This window comes from Plectrocnemia conspersa, unplaced genomic scaffold (assembly GCF_051122295.1).
Source record: "Plectrocnemia conspersa isolate PC_06_02 unplaced genomic scaffold, ASM5112229v1 ptg000012l, whole genome shotgun sequence".
NCBI classification, from domain to species: domain Eukaryota; kingdom Metazoa; phylum Arthropoda; class Insecta; order Trichoptera; family Polycentropodidae; genus Plectrocnemia; species Plectrocnemia conspersa.
This window is the reverse complement of record NW_028277176.1, coordinates 5,855,138-5,877,330: the sequence shown is the minus strand read 5'-3', so window position 1 is coordinate 5,877,330 and position 22,193 is coordinate 5,855,138. Positions and strand designations below refer to the sequence as shown.

Here is a 22,193-nt window from a genome sequence, read left to right as displayed (position 1 = left end):
TTAGTATAAAAATAGTTTATTGTCAATAATACAATTACTGTCAAAGATGAAAAATATATTTATTCTTGATCACTGCAGTCGCTTCGTAGAACGGCGAAATAAATCTACGCCTTTAGAAAGCGACGTTCGCTCGTCCAAGGTCGTATTGAATTTTCAGAATTGTCACGGATGTTATGATTTATTAGACTTTTTGCCACGTACAATAAGCCTTGTACTTTGTGATCGGATTTGATTTAATAGACTTTATGATCTGTAAGAAAATAATGTAATAATTTATTTATTTCTTGAACGCTCTTTATTTAAATTTTCTTTTAATATTTGGTTTGTAAATATCACTTCGTTGGATCTAATGCCAAGTGGATCAATGATCAGCTAATGATTTATTTAGCTCGATTTTTTGCTGGTATTAGTCGGCGAGTCATTAAGACTAGTAGAATTTTTGTTTATTGCGCTTTTAACGCGTAAATGCATTGAATTGTCCCGCTAAAATATGCTTTTGCAATAAGATACAATAGTTAAATTATAATGTAAAGCTGTGCGTTGATATTTAACATAATATATATTTTATTTTAACACATCTATTGAACAGCAAATATATAAATGAATTGTTATGTAAAATGAAAACTATAGAGGTAATATTAATTTACATCATACGTAGATAATATAGTGATTAAATACAATTTAAAAAATAATAAATTCTATACTATGTAAGAAAGAATCAAAAAATGCATTTTAAATAAAATAAAATAAAAATGATAATAGTACTAAAGATTAATGCTTTCTGTTCTATTAGAAAATTAACGGAGCTGCATATAAAAAATCGAACAAAGGTAAATGCAAATAAATTATCAAAACTAGAAGCTTGCCATGTTGCTAAAATATATGTTATCATAGCTGTTTGATTTTTTTTTTTTTTTATAAAAGTTTATTTCTTAAATAGACATAGGTAAAATAGCATACAGATATATTAAATGCACAATACTGGTTCATAACCATTTACAATTTACAAATTGTTAAGTTATACAATAACATAAAAAGAATAATAAATTATACGAGAATATACTAAATTAAAGGAAAAATACATAAAACCTTTTACAAATTTAAAAAAAAAAAAAAAAAACTCCAAAAAAAAAAAAAAATTTTGGAAAAGAATGAAGCAGATGAGAAAAACAAATTATACAAAATACATAATATACAAAATAAAACACATACAAAGGTAAATAAACCTAGCCCTGTAGACCTGAAACTGATGACACTGTGATGAGCTTAACTGCATCAAAGCAATATGTGCTTAGGCATTTTATGTTTGTATTTAAATTTAAGTTTTGCTTTGTCGTAATCACCGATTCTTGAAATTAGTGGGTTTGCGTGGTCTCGCGAGATTTTTTTATAGTATTTTTCGGTTTGATAATAACAGTATTCTTTAATGGTAGGAATTAAATGTTTGGTGTGGAGTTTTTTAAGGTTAGTATAAAACGGTGTATTATAAATTATTTTTATGGCTTTATTTTGAATTACTTGAAGTTTATTAAAATTACTATTACTCGCGTTACTCCACACTGAACAAGCGTAAGTTAAAACAGGTCTGATTAATTGTCTATAGACTAGAATTTTATTTTTTATTGTAAGCGCGCTTTTTCTATTAAATATTGATTTTAGAGCCGCAATGGCGCCGAGCCCTTTCGACCGGAGTTCAGTTACATGTTTATTGAATTTTAGTCTGGAGTCCAGGTGTATACCCAGATATTTAACGCTCGCTCTCCATTCAATGTTATGCCCTTGTTCACTTTTAATGGGTGCAGGCAAGGGTTGTCTACGTTTAGTGAATATTATTGCTTCTGTTTTGTCTTGATTAATTTTAATTTTCCATTTCATAAAATATTTTTTTAAGTTTTCAAGGGATTTTTGAAGTTTAACTGCAATAGGTTTAAGACCATAAGAACTAGTAAGGATTGCAGTGTCGTCAGCGTACATTGAGAGTTTAGTATTTTTTAACATTGGAATATCATTAGTATATAGAATGAAGAGAAACGGGCCAAGTATACTTCCTTGAGGAACACCAGCTGGTATTTTACGCGGTGTCGAAAATGTATTATTTAGCGAAACAACATAGCTTCGATTCTTCAGGTAAGACCGTAACATGTGAATAATGTAATAGGGAGTTTCATATTTTAAAAGTTTATACATTAATCCATCATGCCATACTGTATCAAAAGCCTTTTCCATATCTAATAATAAAAGACCAGAACTTTTTTTCATATTAAAATCGGCAGATATGTGCTCTGTTAATCTATTAAGTTGATGCGTAGTCGAGTGATTTTCGCGGAAACCAAATTGCTCATTAATGAGTTTGCTATTAAGAGATTCCTTTAATCGAGATAATATAATTTTTTCAAATAATTTGCTAAATGAGGGAAGTAAACTTATCGGGCGGTAGTTAATTGGTATGTTATCTGCTTTGCCAGGTTTTTTTATCGGATGAATTTTTGCCGTTTTCCAGATTATTGGGAAATATCCAAAAGATAAGCATGAATTAAAAATGTTATTTAAGTACTTAAAGCAAACAAAAGGAAGGTTTTTAATCAATATATTCTCTAATTTATCTATACCTGGAGCCTTTCTATTTGATAATCGTTTAACAATACTAAGAATTTCTGATATGCCGACTTGGTTAATGGATTTTTTATCTATTGGAGTTTTACTAATATCTTTAATTGCCCGGTCTACTTTATTTTGGGTTTTTTGGTCAATGTAATTTTGCGTAAGTTGATAAGATGTAGAAAATGTCTCAGCTAAAATCTCGACCTACTCCTGAGTCGTGTTAGCTACGTTGTTTCCGGTTTTTAAAGGTGGTATATTTGAGTTTTTATTTTTAAGCGATTTCGTCATTCTCCATAAGGAATTATCTCCCGGTTTCAAAGCTTTTAGTTTACGCGACCACGAAGCGTTTTTGATGTTTTGAATTTGAACGCGAATTTCGTCAGTTAGTTTGTTAATTAGAGTTTTAAGTTGGGGCGATTTATTTTTGTGCCATTGCTTTCTCATATTATTTTTAATTTTAATACGTTTAATTATTTCTGGGGTGAGTTCTATGTTATTCCAAATATTTTTACGCGACGGAATTGATGATATTTTGGCCTGCTCGATCACGGATGTTAAGTAATGAATATCATCGTCAATAGTTTTAGTGTCATTTGAGGTATAATTCTGTCGTTTAATCAATACCCGAGACTCTACTATGCTTCTGAATTGCTTCCAATCAGCCTTTGCATAATTGAAAACGACCTCAGACACCATCTCGACCTCACCGTCCAACGTAAAGAATACTGGAAGGTGGTCCGAGGACAGAGCCTGGATGCAGTGCATGTTTGAAATCCGGGAATTACCCTTGACCAACGTTATGTCCAGAATTGACGGAGTCGTGTGGTTGGTAGGATAATGCGTTGGGGATTTCGGAAAATTTACAGTAGTGTCCGTATCGTGTAAATAATCAAAGATTAATTTACCGGATCGATTCGCACCGGGGCAATCCCAATGCATGTGTCTCGCGTTAAAGTCTCCAGTTAATATCACGGATTCTCCAAGACGAAACACATCATCAAGGTCACCCCGAAGCAACCTGTCACCGGGAGAATTATACCCCGCGACAATTATTATTAATTTATTATCGTGTTTAATTTGTATCGCGACAGTTTCAAGATTAGTCGTGTTTGTTGTAATGCGCGCGTGTTTAATTGATTTTTTTACAAATATCGCGACCCCTCCGCCTGGCCTTGAGAGACGGTCCCTCCGGAGGCAGACAAAGTTCGGTATAAAAACGTTGACGTGTGGTTTGAGGTAAGATTCGGTGATTACGACAATATCAATTTTGTACTCACTGATCAGCAGTTCCAGTTCTCCAGTTTTATTTCGGAATCCGCGTGAATTCCACGTCAAAACGTTGAGCCCCACCTTAGAAGAGCACATCGAGATATTCGACCATCATCAAGGCGATCTCCATTTTGCTGGCACACTTTCCAGCCTTGGTCCTGATTTCTTGAAGGACGAGCAACATCCTGCGTAGCTCTGAAGTTGGCATTGTGTCTGAGAGGGGCTCCTCAGGCTGCCTGGTTTGGGGACGTTGTGGCGCCTTGTTTATTGGTGCTGGTGCGGCGCCAACCTGGGCGTTCCATGAAGTGGCTGATGAGATCACTGCTGGGGTGGTTGAGGTTTTTACCAACGCTGGTTTCGTTGGTTTCAGTGCAGGAAATTGCGCTTGCTCGAGGTTGAATATGTTGTTCGGCTGCGACGAGTGAACAGTGGGAGTCGGTCTCTGTTGTCTCTTCTGAGTTTTCTGTAGGTATTCTAACCTACGAGGGCAGTCCTTAAAATTGGCCGGATGGTCTCCTCCACAACCAGTGCAGATGGCGGGTGCTTCTCGGTCCTTCTTAGAGCACTCGTTCGTGGCGTGGTTTCCGGGGCATTTGACGCACCTGGGAGCTCGTTGACAATTTCTTGCAGCGTGGCCGAATTGTTGACACCTGAAACATTGCGTTAAATGCAACTTATTACGCTTGTACTTTTCAAGCGTGGCCTTGGTGAAGCAAACGTACCGGATGCTTCTTATAGTGCTCGTTGTTGTATTAGCCGGAAACTGGACAAGGTAGAGCCTGGAGTCTCCTTGTTTCTCGGTCTTGGTCTTCATTGCCGTCACCTTGACGACGCTAAGTCCTTGACGTTCGAGATCGGCGGCAATGTCTTCGGTGGGGACCTCTGGGAGCCCTCTCAGCACGGATTTCACTGTTTTATCGTCGTCGGCGGTGAATGTGTGAAAGGCGCGTTGGCCCTTCAGTCCATCCATTAACAACGCGCGTGCTTCAAACGACGCGCAAAGTACTGACACATTGCCACTTCCCGTGTATCGCAACGAGAAGTTCGATGTTTTTGTGATCGACTTAATTAAGTCGATCGTCTGGAGGTGTGTTCCCGTGATCTCTACGATCACAGGCGGTATCCTCTGCTGCTTCCTTTCGATCACTTCGGGAAGCTTTTCATACCTGTTTTGGCTCGTGGTCGGAGGCATCTTAGCATCCTGGGAAACTTTCGATGTCTTTTTGGGTACCTGCCACTCGTGGTCTGGCAGGCCTGAAGTTGATTGTGAGGCGTTTAGGTACGCCTTCAACGTTTCAAGAGAACGCTTGCGCGTCTGCGCCTTCTTCATGGCGCTGTCTTTGTAGCTAATTGCAGTGGGCGTGTCTATCGTTGCAGAACGGTAGCGGGGGTGTCCTTCGTACGATAACGGAGCGAAGCGCGAATGCGACCGCTCGCGTCAACAGCACAGAGTGGACTGAAAATAAATAAAAAAATGCAACATCTTTAAATTGAGGATCTTAAGAAATATATTTACACATTACAAAGAATCTAGTACAACCCGTCACTTGATATACTTAATCAAAATTGCTATATTTTGTAAAGCACCGAAACTTAAATAACTAAATGAAAACTTTATAAGAAAATATAAAAGCGCCGGCTCATAAATAAATGTATATATTTAACTTGTCTTTGAGAAAAAAAAGTAAAATATAAAGAATCGGAAAATTGAGTATTATAAGAATTTAAATTACTAGGAAGAATGCTTGTAATTCTTTATTTATAAAGATAAAGCCATTCAAGACATAGAAGCCTGAAGTAGAAGTTTATTGTGGTGCAATTTTTTACTTTATGAAAGGCATTTTCGAGTCCATTGTAATATGATATGGCCATGAAATTATAAACGTTGATATTAATGCCTTAAAATACAATTTATTTTCGTATTTTATTTTTTATATAGCATTAACGCTTCGTGAGATACCGACATATAAAAAATCGCTATTTTGCGCCCCCTTATATATTACGAGTATAGGAAAGCGCGATGATATTTTTTCGCAGAAGTTATTATATACTAAAGCATGGGATGAAATATATGAAGCGTTTCTTTCTTTTATCGCCATTTACAACTGTTTAAAAGACGCGTAAATAAAGTGGAACAAGTTTTAATCAAAATCTCTCGGGACTGCGAAAAAAACTCGACCCAGAAAAAAATATTAAACGACAAAATCTCTCGGCTACGTAAGGAAAAAGAAGTGAAAATGACCCGTGTCATTTACCCTTTCATCTTTCCGGATGTCGCGCAAAAAAAGCAAATGACTGAAATGATCTAGGGCCCTTTAGCGCCGCTAGACACATGTGTTGGTGCAGAGGTTTACATTTTTTTCTCAAATGAGCAATTGCCGATCATATTCGGAAAAAATACACAATGTTAAACACTCGCAATTCGTGACAAATTAACGCCTTATATTTTGTTGATTCGTGCAAATTTTTCAACCCTGTATAATAATAAAGTTAAATTTGCCTTCGAAAGTTTTTCAAAAGCCTCCAAATTCAATTTTGTTTTTCAGAGCTGAATCAAGATAATTCCATTAGCAGTTTACCCGATTTTGATTAGAAACGCTCGTAATTAAATTTTACTTTTTGGATAATCGCAAACATTCGTTATTCAGTCGATTCGTTTACTTTCGAGATTAATTATTTAATTTCAAGAAACTAGCAAGATACATTGTTACTTTGATTTGTTAATAAAAGACAACTTATTTAGTAGAATAAAAGCTCTAAACGAAAGTTACATAATTGACAAATTTTATTTCATTATTTAAATACAAATAAAACAGGCAATAACGTAAAATAAAAATCAAACGGTAACACATTTTGGAACTTCGCTTTAAAAGACCCTCAGACCGATATTTTATCTAAAAAGCTCGCTTACTACAAACATTTTAATATTATTATACACACAATTAATAATACCTTTTTTAACTTAAGTTTGCTAGGTGTGGAGTAACACTAAAAATACCAGCCATAACATTGCCATTTTCATACAAGAAAATACTACAAAAAATATTTTCCGTAACAAAACTCTTGCTCTTTAGTTCATGTTTTTTTGTAACCCTCTTTATTTTATTTTATAAATAAAATTCACCAAGAAAAAAATATCTGTATCGTATTTTATAATGAAATAAAATTAGCCAAATTGAAAATAAACGTCAGTCAAAATTAAAATTGCAAAACATATTCAGTTTAAACGTATCAGTTAAAAGGATTACCCTTTTACCAACAAGCAGCATAGCAGAACGAGGGCTCACAGATGTCCTTTATTACTTTAAGAAAAGTTTATTCACGCACACGCGCACTCGAATTTGTATATCCCAAACACAACACAAGTTTGAGCGTGTTTATCGTGGTTAAGGGTATTTCTTCAGTTCAGGATTTTGAGACCAGGACGGAAGCGCCATTGCATGAACGTCTTCGACTTAATAATCAAAACTTCTAATTGGCAATTAAGACAATCTGCATACCGTGCCAGGAAACTACCCTTTGACAATGCGCCTGATGGCGCACTGAAATACTCGACCGTTTCGCAACCCGGCGATTCAACGAAAATAAATATACTTCCCTTAATTCACACCCTTACCGGCATTGTTTAATATGACGCATCTATAAAAATTAATATATTATGTACATGTTATCACCCAAAATTCATACATACAAATAGATCAATATTGGGTTTTTCGATAATCAGAAGATATTTTATCGTAACTATTATATTTAAATAATCGTCGACATTATTAATTCGTTATGCTTTAAATAGTGCCACAAATTTATATTTTTATAAATGATCAAAGCTTAGCAATTGTTCACTTAGTGGACGTGTGGATACGTGTTAATACAATTTCGTAGTGGCGTAGTGTCTAATTAATTAGGCACTTTTTACAGTTAAAGGGCGGTGTCAACAATTGCCAATTGACGAGCTAAAGAGAGTCGCGATCGCATCCCTTATTCTTACTTGTCGCGGCCAGGACATTAGCTTTTGAGAACGCTATCAATGAGCATGACAAACACAATAATGTTTTGATTATTATATAGTTATGATGAATTAAGTTAACATTTTAAATCATGATGGTCAGATTTATTTAAGAAATTAATAAAAATTACACAATTGACTTCAGTATAATTTAATATAAATCGTTATTAAACCCAAAACTAAGAAATATTATTGATCATTTGAACCAATACAAGCTAGTAATTTTCATATATGTTGGGACCAACGATTTTTAATTACTGTTTTATATACTAATAAAATAAAATAATAATAAAACAAGCGTGAAAAACGTTTCATAACAAATTGACTCTTTATCTACGCGCGCGCCTACTAAATCATATGTAACAACTAATATCGCAGAACAGTGAAATTAAAAACAATATTGATATATTGAAACAATACAAACTTTTTAATAATAATAAATATATGTATTTAAATAAAACAAACTTTTATTATTAAAAACTAATTGGAACAGAAGTTCTCACACAGAAAATGCAAGAAAAAAGCAAAAATTGCGGTCAAGTTATAAATTTTTTAATATATTTTTTTATACACAAATAAATTGAAATTGTACGTACAACTCAAAATATGGCATCGTACACTTGTCTTAAACCTAAAGTAGGGAAAAAATTAAAAAAAAAAAAATTTTCGTACATAATCACTTAATACAAGGCGTACTGTGAAGTGTGCTTTTTACTTAACTCACAGCATCAAACTATACATTTACTGATCGAGATCCACCACTTGATTATTTTTCTCGTCGACCGATTTCAATCAGCTGCTCCAGTCTCACTAAATATACAACTGATATACGCCACTTGTCGACTTCATAGTGAACTTGAGCTGCACGAAATTGTCACTATTCGGCGATTCTGAATTCGTTAATCGATGATACTTTTGTCGATTAACGAATAGTGACACTGCTTCTCCTAAATGTCAAGCCAAACAGTTTGACATCAGTTCATATTAAAAAAACTAATCCTTTCTTTACGACTCATTGGGTTTAGCTGCAACTTCAACAATAACTTTACCACACAAGCTTAGATGAAGGATAAAAAAGGCTTATTTAGACCAATAGATATGCTTTCAAATTTCTCTATTATGTCTAACTCCAATGATGCATGAGTTTGTCTATCGGGTGACCTTTTATAAACATAACTATTGTGGTTGCTTTACAATTAGGCAAATAATATTAAATGTTACTATTTGTTAAAAAAAATGTGCATGGTTTAAAAAAAGCGCTTTTTTTAACCATGTAATATTATGTTAAAAAAAGGGCTTGAGAAATTTGTTATAAATAATAAAATTTGATAAGAAAAAGCGCTTGTGAAATTTGTGATACTGATTATTAGTAATGAATTTTGAGAATCTTTTTATTAATTGTAAGTTCTCGTCGTTTTCATGTTCTAAATATGACAATATTTTACAGATGTTTATTTTAAAAGCACCGTTGTTTAATTACGTTTTTACTAATCAAATATATATGTAGGATTCGCTTAAATATAAAACAATCGCACTTCATCGATACCCTATATATAATACATTTCAATTGAAATAATTAAAAAAGTACTTATTTGTATAATAAGTACTTTTTAAGCTACTAATAATAATCTTAAAGCTTTTTATAGCTTACAGTTTTTTTCAAAATTCATTAAAATTATACAATTGTTTAAAGATAATTATTTTATTCATTACATTAAGCTAAAATGTATAGTCTAATTTATATTTATCTCATTATATAGTAACATTATTTAAAAGCTAATTGTATTAAGAGCCATTACATTGCAATACGAAAAACTCCATTATGGACTAATTATATTGTTTATTCCGCTAAGACAATAAAAATGTTTAATGTATAATTACAATTTCAAGTACAACAAAGTATAATTACAAAAAAATAACGAAAAGTAAATCATACATTTATTTATTTTTATATATTATTAAAAATGTAACAATATTAATATATTTATGTATTTTTAATCCACCTATTGATTTTCAGGCTACTTTAATTTATTTTTATAGTACTCAGTAATAAATATTAGCAAAATAACAACGTGCTTTATAGACTTTTTTTTACCTTTCATTAATATACAATAGAATACATTTTTTTTGCAAATTTCGAAAATCATACAATTGTCTGGTTGACACATAAAAGGAGAAAATAAAGTTGCGTATTTTTCGCGTAGCATTTTTCATTAGCCTATAAACAGATGGCAGACGAGGTGAAACCGGATAATAATATTCTATTTGCCGGAGAGATTTGTACTCTTTTTTTGGTATTAACTCCATGTTTTTTGGGATTCGGCAAACGCGAGTAAACAAGACGTTAAACAAATGATGAAACCTGCGGGGTAATGATCTTCTAACATCCAAATGGGGCTAGTAGCGTTTTATAACTTATTTTCGGATGATAAAGAGATGTCACAAGGTTACGACATCCAGAATATCGGATGTATTAGTTTTGCTCTGGATATTTATATGATTGAATATTTTTTGTGGGATCATCTTATGTGAGAAAAATATTTTCAGTGTATATCTAAAAATAAAAAACAGCAACACATGTGTGTTGAAAAATATTTTACATGAATAAGCGTGTGTCATTTGTCGATATTCTAGAGTTCTATTTTAGTTATTATAATGAGAAGCTCATGCTTTTTACCATTTTGTATAAGTTTATATATACTACATATAAATAAAAAAACTGTGTTTTTAATGTAAAATTTATTTATAGCTCATAAACTACATCAAATATTTTATCTTGGAAAGCTTCCAATCAATATTATATATGAGACATATTTTTAGATTATAATTCAACGACAGAAATAGTCTGTTGAATTTAGATGACCGTACTTCCTGCCTTACTTTAATGTATGTTTCACATAATTATATTCAAATTCGCAGTATTTTTATAATAAAATATGCAGTATTTATAATTAAAAAAATGTATAAATTATTTTAAATAAATTCATAAAATTATATTTTTAAGCTATTCATACAAAAATTGCTTTAATTATTGTCGAGAATGATTAATTATGTTCGCTATGGTATTTCTGTACGATTACTAAAATTTTAAAGTTTTTTAATTATTTTTTACAATTATCTCATAGGTTCAATTACAAGTGCTTTAACATAAAAAAAATAAAAAACTGACTCTGTATAAATATTAAAAATACGTTTTTATATTTATACAGAGTCAGATGTGCAATTATCAATAAAATTTTGACATAAAAATAAATAATTTCTTATCCTATATAAATATATAAATTTATAAGTAAATTATAAAATAAAATATTTGAGAGTCTTGAAAGTCGGAGGGTCTTCGCTGGAGTGTCGAGTTGAATTATTGTCGGCTGTGATCTATCGTAATGATGCTGAATTATCCGCTAATGTAACATGACTTTTTTTATAATCATTTAAGTGTAACTTATTAATATAACATACAGTATTTAATATCACTAACACTTAATTTCAATAAAAATTTAATAAAATCACAAAAATTTAATATATGATATGGCAATATTTATTTTTCTATTACGTTCATTTTAATAAAATATTTGTATTTTCAATCTGCAATTATTTGATTGTATAAACCCACGCTTACATCTAACTAGCACAAGTATATAAATAATTTAATAATAAATATAATGTAATATTATTAATCTGTCTGGATTTCGAATTCGGGGATAAGATCTGTCAGACTATTGTCCTTTTGGGATTAAACTCAATTTTTCTATTAAATGTCTGGAATTATTACTAGACCATAACATTTGATATTAATATTTTTAAAGCAAAAAAGATAACAAGTCAATACCACGAGACAAAAAAACATATATTTTTTAATATTAAACTTTTTAATTATTGAACGCTTTAACTAAATCTATTTAAATATTCAGAATATTTCTAATAGCTGTGTATTACCATGTTTTATTTTAAAATGCATTCCATAGATTTATAAGTACGTCCTAACCTAATAACCTCTGTGTAAAAAATAAAATATTGAATTTCATAACGAATATGATACCGTAGATATAAACGTAAGCAGACAGTAAAACGGTTTCAAATATCCTCTCCCTAACAATCGATACTGTCGTTCCTTTTTCAGTTCAAACAGACATCAGAACTGCGCGGATCTCTCTCAACGGGTACTGACATTGAAATAATTTTATTTATTTACCCCCCGAGGCGAATTCACACTTCGGCGACTCATTTTTATTTTATTTATTTTATCGCTCGCAATATTTTCACATATTTCCCTCATATTCGCATACACTCGGTGTATATCGATAGTGAAGAGGGAGAGAGAAAGATAAAATACACCCATTTGTCTGTATCATTTTTTCGCGAAAATATTTTCGCAGCGACACTATCTATCTATGTTGAGCTGAGAAAACGGCGAGATTACGACTTATCTAAGGGTGGTGCTCTCATGATTTCTAACGATACGAAAAACATGCCTGAACAATAATACGCCGCGGCCTGTTTTACGAGAAAAATATTGAAATAAAGTGACACGTTTCTAGAACGCCCACCACCCACCAACAAAAACGTCCCCTAGTCCCACACAGATATAGGGGACGATTGTAAAAAGCTTGTAATATCCCCGTCGCCGCGTGGGAAACTTCAAATAGAAAAGTTTCATAACGAACACTTTCCACCACATCCCACTGCTACCTATTGTTAGCATTTTATTAATTGATTGTTTATAAAAAACACATAATTATTATATATAAAATAAATTAAATATAAAATTTGTAATTATATACAATTCTGAAGTATATATTTATATCGGTACTGTGATAATGTAGTTAAATACTTTATACAAAATTCACAAGAATTTTGATTCCTTACTTTTCTCAGCAATTGGTTATAAATAAAAATACAATTTTGCATTTTGCGATAAGAGCAATTATTTTTTTAATAAAAGTAAATTGTTTTGAATTAGCACATACATACATATATATATATATATATGTTACACAAATATTTTAAAAAGCTGATTTCTAAATCAAATTAGCCTTTATAATTAAGTCTATTACGTATACATAATAAGTACGATTATTTACTGGGGTTTATTTATGGGATTTTTACCTTACATCACTTGTTCAACCATTTGGATCTTCTAGGCCGAATTATCCGACAAAAAAATGCATGGACCTCATATAAAAACCAATATGTTGAGTACATCTTTACTTTACACACAAAATATAATAACATATTTTTCTTAATATGAACACTTAACTTGTTTTTATGATATTAGTGCATTTATATGTGGCTTAAAAATGGAAAGAGAAAGTTTTGTTTTTTAGAGATTGTCTGAAACTTTTATTTTAATTATACTTTTTTATTGCGGAAAAAAATATTCGTACTTTTCAAAAGACAGTCATAAACAGGGAGTACATTCTTAGAGTACATGGTATTTTTTATTATGCATTTAAAAGCTTATAAGAGTCTAATAAAGATACTTGAACTAATAATTAATAAAATTACATATCTGTTTCAAATCTAAACGTTACATCTGCAAGTTTGCAGACAATGCATACATGTCAACTGAAAATAAAGTAGCAAATATACTAAAATGCAGTTGCCACCTGCAATTTTAAAACCCACTCTCAAATCATGTAATTATTTTTTTTATTATATTGTTTTAAATCAAACAAATTCAAACAAAACATTCACATATTTGCTAAAAAATAAAATAATCTTAGTTTTGATTCAATTTAAAAAAAAAATCATAAATGGGTATGTCTTTAATTTACCATTTTACATTAGCTTTAGCAATTTAATAGGAAATCATATGCTATATGTCGAGTGCTATGCATGCAAATACAACCATAAACAACTGTAGTATATCCAACAGTAATTATTAAAATTTAGACGTTTATTTTTCGCCGTTAATGAATTTCGTTGAAAGTTCATAAAAATGCAATAAGAGTAAAATATTCTGCTTAACTTCAAATAAAATCTACGATATTAAAACTCATAGTAAATACGTTTTAATATAGTACTTTACTAGATAAATGAAAATATTATTTTTTACATTATTCAAACACTATTTTCAATCTGCTTTTCCAGATTAAAAACATGTATCATTAATCAATCGGTGAAAAGAATGTATTAATTACGATTTATATAAAACTGTAAGCTAACTAAATCTAAAAGTTATATATACTTTATTAAGTATATTGCTTTACAATAAATGTGTGTATAACAGCAGTATAAAATTTAAGAAAATAATTTATATTTTGTATTTATACCATTCTAAAGGAATAAGCCACCTAAAATTCAGGTGGTCCATATTTATTAAAAACATATTACTACAAATGTTCTGTAGATTAAAATATAAATATGCACACAAAAAATACAAATTTATCATGGCACATTTTTTTGACCAATTTTCATTGCTATTTTTATTTTAAAAAGAAAACAGTGAGCCAAATATGTTTATAAAATCTATTTCATAAACCGTTATAGGTCTCCCTGAATTTCTTTTACTCCATGGAAAATATAGAGCTTAACTTACATATGCTATCTGGCGATTGCTTGTCTAAAGATTTTTTATCTGTAGTGTATTTATCTTTAGTTTATTTTTTATCTGTAGTTATCATGTCACTGTTCTCCCATTGTCTATTTTTAATCTCCAGAAACGGTTTGAAATTCCAGAAACTGTTGTTTATTGACATCAGCGTATATAAATTTATTCAAATTAATTTAAGCTAGTCGTCTACAATTTTTCATTGTAATATTCTTTAAAAATAAAGCTTTTCACGCGTTAAAAGCGTCATAAGGCAATCTATTAATTGTTATAATACGGCAGGCGTGTTCCTAGACCTTTTGTGAAGTTGCCTTAATAAATGCAAGTGTTATTATACATATTAATAAAGGACAGTATCAGGTTTATCGATTTAACCACCCTTTTATTTACAATTGCAATGATTATAATATAAAAATGAATGACTTGGCGTAAAGCATTTAAACCGTCTAAAAATAGGTTTCTTTGTTTAAATGGAACACTACAGTGTGAAACTTTTTACTGGATTTAATCAAAAAGTACCTGCCATAATTTAGAAAAAAATAAATTCGCCTTGAAAAGAGATAATGGTAGCACGTGCATTAGGGATGGCCTATAAAAAGGTCGTTTGTAATCTGCTCTAGTGGCCAATTAATTTTTTTTTTAAATATTGGCTTACAGTTTAAAATTAGTGGTCTCAATAAAAAGAGATGAAATATAAAAATTAAAACGCGAGTTACCAAAAATCATTTCTTTTTAGATATTTAATGGTTTTAAAATACAGAATTACAGAGAGAAATCAGTCAAATTCAATTACCTTAAAGATATATGTAATTACTTAAGTAGTTTCTTTTTAATGTACAGCATTAAGTGAAAGAACAAACTCTTATATCACATGCGAGAATGCGAATTTTTATATGTGGATTATCTTCCATCATAGTCTTCTGCAACAGATTTTTTAAACCATAATCGAATTGCTTATCCTTTAGCTTGTTAATTTTTTGTGGTTTTTAAGTGTCACAGCTACATTTCTATTTGCATAATTTCAATTTGTATAATTTCAAGTGCTAATTTCAATTTGCATAAAAAACTCGCAACTTATAAGTTTACACTTTTCCGTTCAGGGCTGTGAAAAATAACACAATGTATTTGTGAATTACAAATAGTCAAAAGGGATAAATACTGCATTGAATCATTCTCAATCGCAATCGATTTTAAGCTGGCAAGTTTGTGTGGTACAACCTAATAACACAAAACGCTTAAATCTAAAACTCGCTTCTAACAACACATCAATAACTTTTACATAAACTCCTAGCTTGGAAACCATGAGAGTTCATAGAAACTTAATATCAAGTAAAGCTAAGCAAAGCATCAGCACGGAGAAGACTTAAAAAGCAGCTTCTCTCTTTACGTTAACTCCAAAAATCAACCTAATCATCGGAGATGACTCGATTCTTTGGACGCAAATAATTTTACAAGGATTTTACGTATATGTTACTGTACGTTAACTCAAATTATCACACAAATATTATTTAAAACATAATATCGCCTTGCTTCAAAAAAGTGACATGTCAACAGAAGTAGAATAGTTTTTTAAAACGAAATGCTGCTTTGATAACATCATTGACTGAAAAATTAAATCTTATCCGCCTTTTTCTCCAGACCTTGCTCACTCTGGCTATCATTTATTACGATTCATGCAATACTCACTAGATAGAAAAGAAATGAAAATGCATACGATGTGAAAATGGCGCCATCAGAATATTTTGAATCAAAGCCTCCAACATGATATTCTAATGAAATTAAACAAATGAATAAAAGGTAAAAGAAGGTTATAGCGTAAGAATACAAGTATACTTTGAATTATTCAAATTTAAAAAACTTTTAAATGGGAATTTTTATTGCATTAAGAACACGACATTTATTTTGGGATAACTTAATATCATACAGGTATTGTGCAGTTCACGCATATATTTTTTTTTTGACAAAATATTATATTTTTTTAATTGAAGTAAATACTATTAATATCCAAAATTAAAAGCGAGGTTTAAAATTTAATTTGGTCTAAATTGTTTTGACTATATATAGGTTGTACTCCTGGAACTGTTAGTGGTAGTTTGTTATCGAATAATTGACCCAAGTAGTTTAAGTTGTTAATTTAAAAGTTTGTATTAAGTTGAATAAACACGAAAAGTTTAAACGTTGAGTGTGTGTATGTTTCGTGGCATATCTCACTAATGCTTACATACACGAAAATCCATAAAATAGTTGAGTTTCTACCTTGAAAAGTTTAAACGTTTTTTAGTCTTGTTATAAACTGTTAAATAAATTATTTAATATATGTACAAAGAATATATATAGTTTGATGTAACATTACTTAAAAATTTTAAAAGTACTTAATCTTTTATCTAGGACACTGAGCGCTTAAATTTTAAATGTGTCTTTTAAGAGTTAAATTCCGGGGCATTTTTCTGGGCCTTAAGAGTTGGAAAGTGAGTCTCACTGCTTCTCTAGAACGCATTAAAATTAAATTAAAATCATTGTGACCTATTATGTTACACCAATGCGTCATAATGGCTAAAAAACAATATAAAGTATTATTCCAATTCACAAAAAATACACACGAAATAAAACAATATTAATATTAGTTTCGTGACCCATAGGTTACAATGATCCCAATTTAATTTAATAAATAAACACTAAACCTATTGTTAATTGAATTTTTGACTTTGAAATGTCCTTATCATCAACACCAGCAAAACAATATTCTGAAATATGGAGGCATATTTCAGATTTTTATTTATTAAAAATTATATTCTGTCAACATATTATCATTACATGGATTAGCTTTGCAAATAATAATAATTTTGTTATATGAACGCGATATCATAATTAACACCGGGATCAAGTTGTTTGCCGAAAAGCTTTTCTTATTAACAGAGTTACTTACCTAGGTATTATGTGAGGAAAATTCGATATTGACTATTTGGATGTTATTAATTTAATCGATTTGTTTTGCAGATATTGTTAAGTGTTAAATTGAAATAAAAACATTAAATACATTTCTTTATCAATTTAATTTTTATGCATAATAAATTTATGTATATAATGATATCATTACAAAGGCAATCTAGTACGTCATTTGATTCCCATGGTTTTAAAACTAAAATCATTTGATTTACCCGATGAAAATCATTGTGTTATTACAATAGAGCAAATGAGTAATATTGAAAATCGTTCTCATAAAGATTTCAACCGCAAAGGCGTTCGGGTTTTCAAAAGTCGATGCTTTCTTCGTCGATGGAAAGTCAATGGAAATTTTAATAATGTCCCCAGGGCCGCTTGCTTGCACACTCACCCACTTGCTTTCAGCTTTCCCCGTAGAAAAAAGCCAGCAATAAAAGCTTACAGCGTAATGGAATCTCAGAACAAAAGGCTTCTAGAAAAAAGGGTCACTGTAAAAAAATCGTTTCATAAGGATATATTGTCCGGGACATGTTTCCGTGGAATTTTATTTTTAAAGATACGCTGACTTGCTTATTTTTTTGATTAATTAAAATCTCAAGTACTTATTTAATCATATAATACATATGCTATAGACATATGTATTATAGACAAAGAAGCATAATCCATAAGGTGTCTTAATAGTTATTTATATACGTTGGTTCCATTTACGTCGACTTAAATCTTAGTTAGCCTTAAATAATTACTCTAAGGCTTAAAGTTTATATTTATAAAATATTTTTAAATTCCGAAACACTGTATTTTAATGTTAATAATTATATATTACATATATCATACATAATATTTATTATGTATATTTTGTTGTTATGATTATAAAAGTTCTCTCTCTCTCTCTGCTCTTATAAGCTAGATAATTTAAATCAGAAGATTTGTTTATTTTTATATTTTTATAGTATGCTAGTGAATAATGTTATTCACCCAGGACTCACCCACGAGGACTCACCCACGAGTCCTGAGAGTACCTTCTGTAGCGGCCGAGGACTCGCCCATGCGTCCTGCGTTATGCGTCTTCTTTTATTAAAAATACACTATGATACAATACAGTTTACCCCTATATTATAATGCAAGATGGTAGTATACTATTTCTACCTAATATAAAATATAAAATAAATTATATTTTACTTTAATTTTTCGTAAAAAGAGTCATTTTATCCCACTGCGTCGCAATGCAACGAGTCGTCGCCTATTTTAGTTTGTTATATTCTAATATTTTTGGGCTAGTGTGTTGTTTGGTAACGGTTCTCCAAGCCGCTCCCACTTACAGTGACCATATTTTTTGCATTGTGGAATATTATATTTTTATTTATTGTTGTTGTTATTAATAAGTGATAATTTATAGTAAAAGTTAGTTAGTAATAATAAAAACAGAGAATTGCGTATTTACAAAAATAGTTAAATAATCATTAAAGAAATTTTTGAAATTTGACAACGTTGATTAGTGCACGATTTTTTTTGAACACCACATTAGCATAAAAATGTGACAATTAAATTAATAACATGTATATTTAAATGCTTCTAAAAATTTTTGTATAAACGATTTATAAAAAATATCCATTTATAATAAATAATAATTTGCACTCACTAAATTTTTTGGCGTCCATTTTCTGCGTACAACCGTTTCGAACACATTTATTTTCATAATTACACTGAGTGATACGTGTAAAAACATTTGTCATTATGAAGAAAATGAACTGGATGAGTGCAAATTTGTCACACGCGGTCTATGCTCACGTACACTTGAATTAAAATTACTTTGGCACACATCACTATGTTCACAATCACTGGGGGCTTTAGACAACGCGTCATCAAAATTTTCCAAAAAGGTTTAATTTCTTCCGTCCATTTTGCTGCGATTGAAAATAAAATTTTTAAATCAAAATCACAATCACAAAAGATCACAGAGAGAAGAGCAATTTTCGCGATACGTTTCGACCGATAGTTTAGAAGACACTAAATATACTGCATTACTTCGATTATAAAATGCATTTTTTTATCTGTGTGGAATTCCCGAATTTGGGAATTCCACAATAAAAAAAGTGTCATATACCCTAATAGATGAATTCTTAAAAGGTATGCACAAGGTAAGCTGATAAGACGGGACAAGTAGTGGCAATTTACCCTTTTAGAATAACATTGATTGTAATTTATAGTAAATATTTAATATTATATTTGTAAACAAGTTTTTTTTCGTTATATCACTTAATTATGCGGCCCACAGATTTAGAAACACTGGTTAAATGACGTAATTACAGTATATTTATGCAAAAAATCACAAGGTAGCTACAAATTATATTTCAATAAAATATATTATTTGGTTTATAGGGAATTTACTAATAAAGGTGATTTTTTGCTATTATTCCGCGAAATCTCCCGGCCACCAAAGAAAGTTCGGCAAAAAACACCGGGCGTTAAGCTGGTAAAAAATATAGTGCTTAGATCTGTTATAAGATTAAGAATAATAAATTAACAATAACATTAGATAAAATCGTAAACTATTTTTTTTAATAATAATTTCCTAAATAAAATATTATCATAATATTTTTGTGAATTGCTAAACACCTTGTAGTGTATGCGAATATTGTGGGCTGATCTCACTTGTGTTTCATGTAAATAACCAATACAAAATTAAGTAGAAAATATCTTTCTTAAGATTAGAGCCAATCTATCTATCGCAAGTGCAGGTAGTAAATTGTCAATAATGAACCTTTTAGAAATGGGTGTTGGCCTTCGCTCAAAGCATACAATATAATTAGAAAGAAACTGTTCTGAGAATTTATGTTTGGTTTTTTGTTTATATTACCTATATAATACCAAATTATTATTATGGAAAGAATGAAAATGATGAATATAAAATATATTGAAAGCATACATGTTACTTTTAATTTATTTAAGTGCAATAAGCAAAATAGTTTTAGTGAAGTGTACCGTAAATTTATTTCGTGAGTATGGGCATACAAATGGTTAGACCTGGTGGCCCAGAAATAACAAATCAAAATTTTTATTTTTAAATTTTAAAAGTGATAAAAAATCAGGTAATTAATACCAATCTATTGAAGAGTCTCACTTACTTTGTATTTGTAAGATGTTTGCCAATGATATAAATTTGTTTTCGAAACTATTATTTCAAACAAATTAGACCCACAGGTTTAGAAACACTGAATAAATGACGTACTTGACAGGTATTTATGCGAAAAATCATAAGGAAGCTACATATTAAATTTAAATACAATATCTTAATTGGTTTACAAGTTATAGGGAATTTACTGAAAAAGATAATTGCTTGCCATTTTTCCGTGAGATCGCCCGGCCACCAAGCAAAGTTCGGCAAATAAATACCGGTCGTTAAGCTGTTAAAGTGTGTCATAATTAAATATTTGATTTTTTAGCGACACGTTTCTCAGTATATATATATTTTTTTATTAATTTTATTAACCAAGTTTCACAAAGGATTAGAAAAATGGCTATAAGATATATTTATCGCAGCTGTAAACAGGGAAGCGTTCGAGGGGGAAAGTACGAATTGTGCAGTCGCTGGGCGAGTCCTAAGAGAATTATTTCCGATTTGAACAGATAAGCTCGCCAAAGTGTAAGACAAAGTTTAATATTCCGACATAGGAAATTACTCAGAGAAATTTCCAAGCGGGGATTGGCTTCGGAATTGTAAGTTCACACGTTCATAATACGATCAACTCGTGCTATATTGGCAAACACTTGATCAAGTTTGCATTCGTGATGGCCATAATAAAGTTAGATGTCGGAACAGCGCTTGTGCACTTGTGTATCTTGAAAATTTTACAGGAAATTGTTCTATCTCGCGCTAGAGTTGCTAAAAAAGGGAACTTTATAAAAAGAAATCTGTCGTATTGGTATTTTATTGTTTGAAAACCATAAAATTAAATTAGTCATAAATCATAGCTGTCATAATATGCATTTCATGTGCTCTTCTAAATAAACATTCTCGTATTGCTTTAAAATGCCTAAGTGATAAAAACAGAATCTTTAAGGGAATAAATTTATATTTTAATGATTTAATAAATTAAATATTTTTTTCTCTTCCTTAAGTCATTTGCAATAAAATAAAAATGCGTGTAGCTGAATGTCAATACATGTGTCAATATTATATATGTATGTATACATATGTATAAAATATGTAAGTTGTGTATATTTCCATAATTATTAAATATCTTCATTGAAAATATTTTTATATTGACATATTTTATTATTGGTAATTATTTTCGCTCAATGAATTTCTCAAATTAAATTTAAAAGCATTATATGATATAACAAGGAACCGTTAAAAAATGCAAAAGACAAAATATCTGTGTTAACCCTTTCGTGGCTGGTAGGAATACGGTTTCCCGCTTTCGAAATAGCCCTAAAAAGATCAGTGGGAATTATGTTTCCCAATTTTATTCACTACTGCCATCTAGAATTATTATTGGGTATTACGATAAAACATTTACCTACTTCATCGATTGAACTTAAAAGTGGCAGTTGAGTTTAAAATAACACAATTTGTATTATTTCGTGTGTCGTGTGTTAGATAAGTTGAATTTGTAACAAAACTTTAAAATTAAAGGACAATAAGGATTTTGACGGTTGATTTGAGTTGTTAAGACATTTTTTTACTGTGTGATATATAGATTAGGGGTGATTTGCTCTGAATTTTAAATTAGCCTTTAGGATATCTCTAGAAAATCAGTTGATCGGCAAGTTTTGTTCGCTGAAACGCCGTGGCAGACCATCAAGCTTTTTGGCTAATAATGC

General features: G+C 30.5%; 2 protein-coding genes across 2 annotated transcripts in view; one reads left to right on the top strand and one right to left on the bottom strand.

Annotated features, from left to right (window-relative positions):
• The window catches only part of LOC148228051 (uncharacterized), a 272,383-nt gene that overhangs the window by 152,911 nt on the left and 97,279 nt on the right, over nucleotides 1-22,193 (top strand). The gene's annotated exons all lie outside the window — the stretch shown is intronic.
• On the bottom strand, nucleotides 3,274-5,215 carry LOC148228052 (uncharacterized). The gene is made up of 2 exons (XM_088199870.1): nucleotides 4,593-5,215; nucleotides 3,274-4,520 (listed from the first exon to the last, which is right to left on the bottom strand). The coding sequence occupies exons 1-2, from the start codon at nucleotides 5,198-5,200 to the stop codon at nucleotides 3,953-3,955; spliced, it is 1,176 nt and encodes a 391-aa protein (XP_088055996.1). The 5' UTR covers nucleotides 5,201-5,215; the 3' UTR covers nucleotides 3,274-3,952.

What these genes read in the sequence shown, in the direction of transcription:
- LOC148228052 (XM_088199870.1), bottom strand. Translation starts at nt 5,200, where the DNA reads ATGAAGAAGGCGCAGACGCGCAAGCGTTCTCTTGAAACGTTGAAGGCG. An exon ending in AGCACTATAAGAAGCATCCG is followed by an intron (nt 4,521 to 4,592) that starts GTACGTTTGCTT and finishes GCAATGTTTCAG; the next exon opens with GTGTCAACAATTCGGCCACG.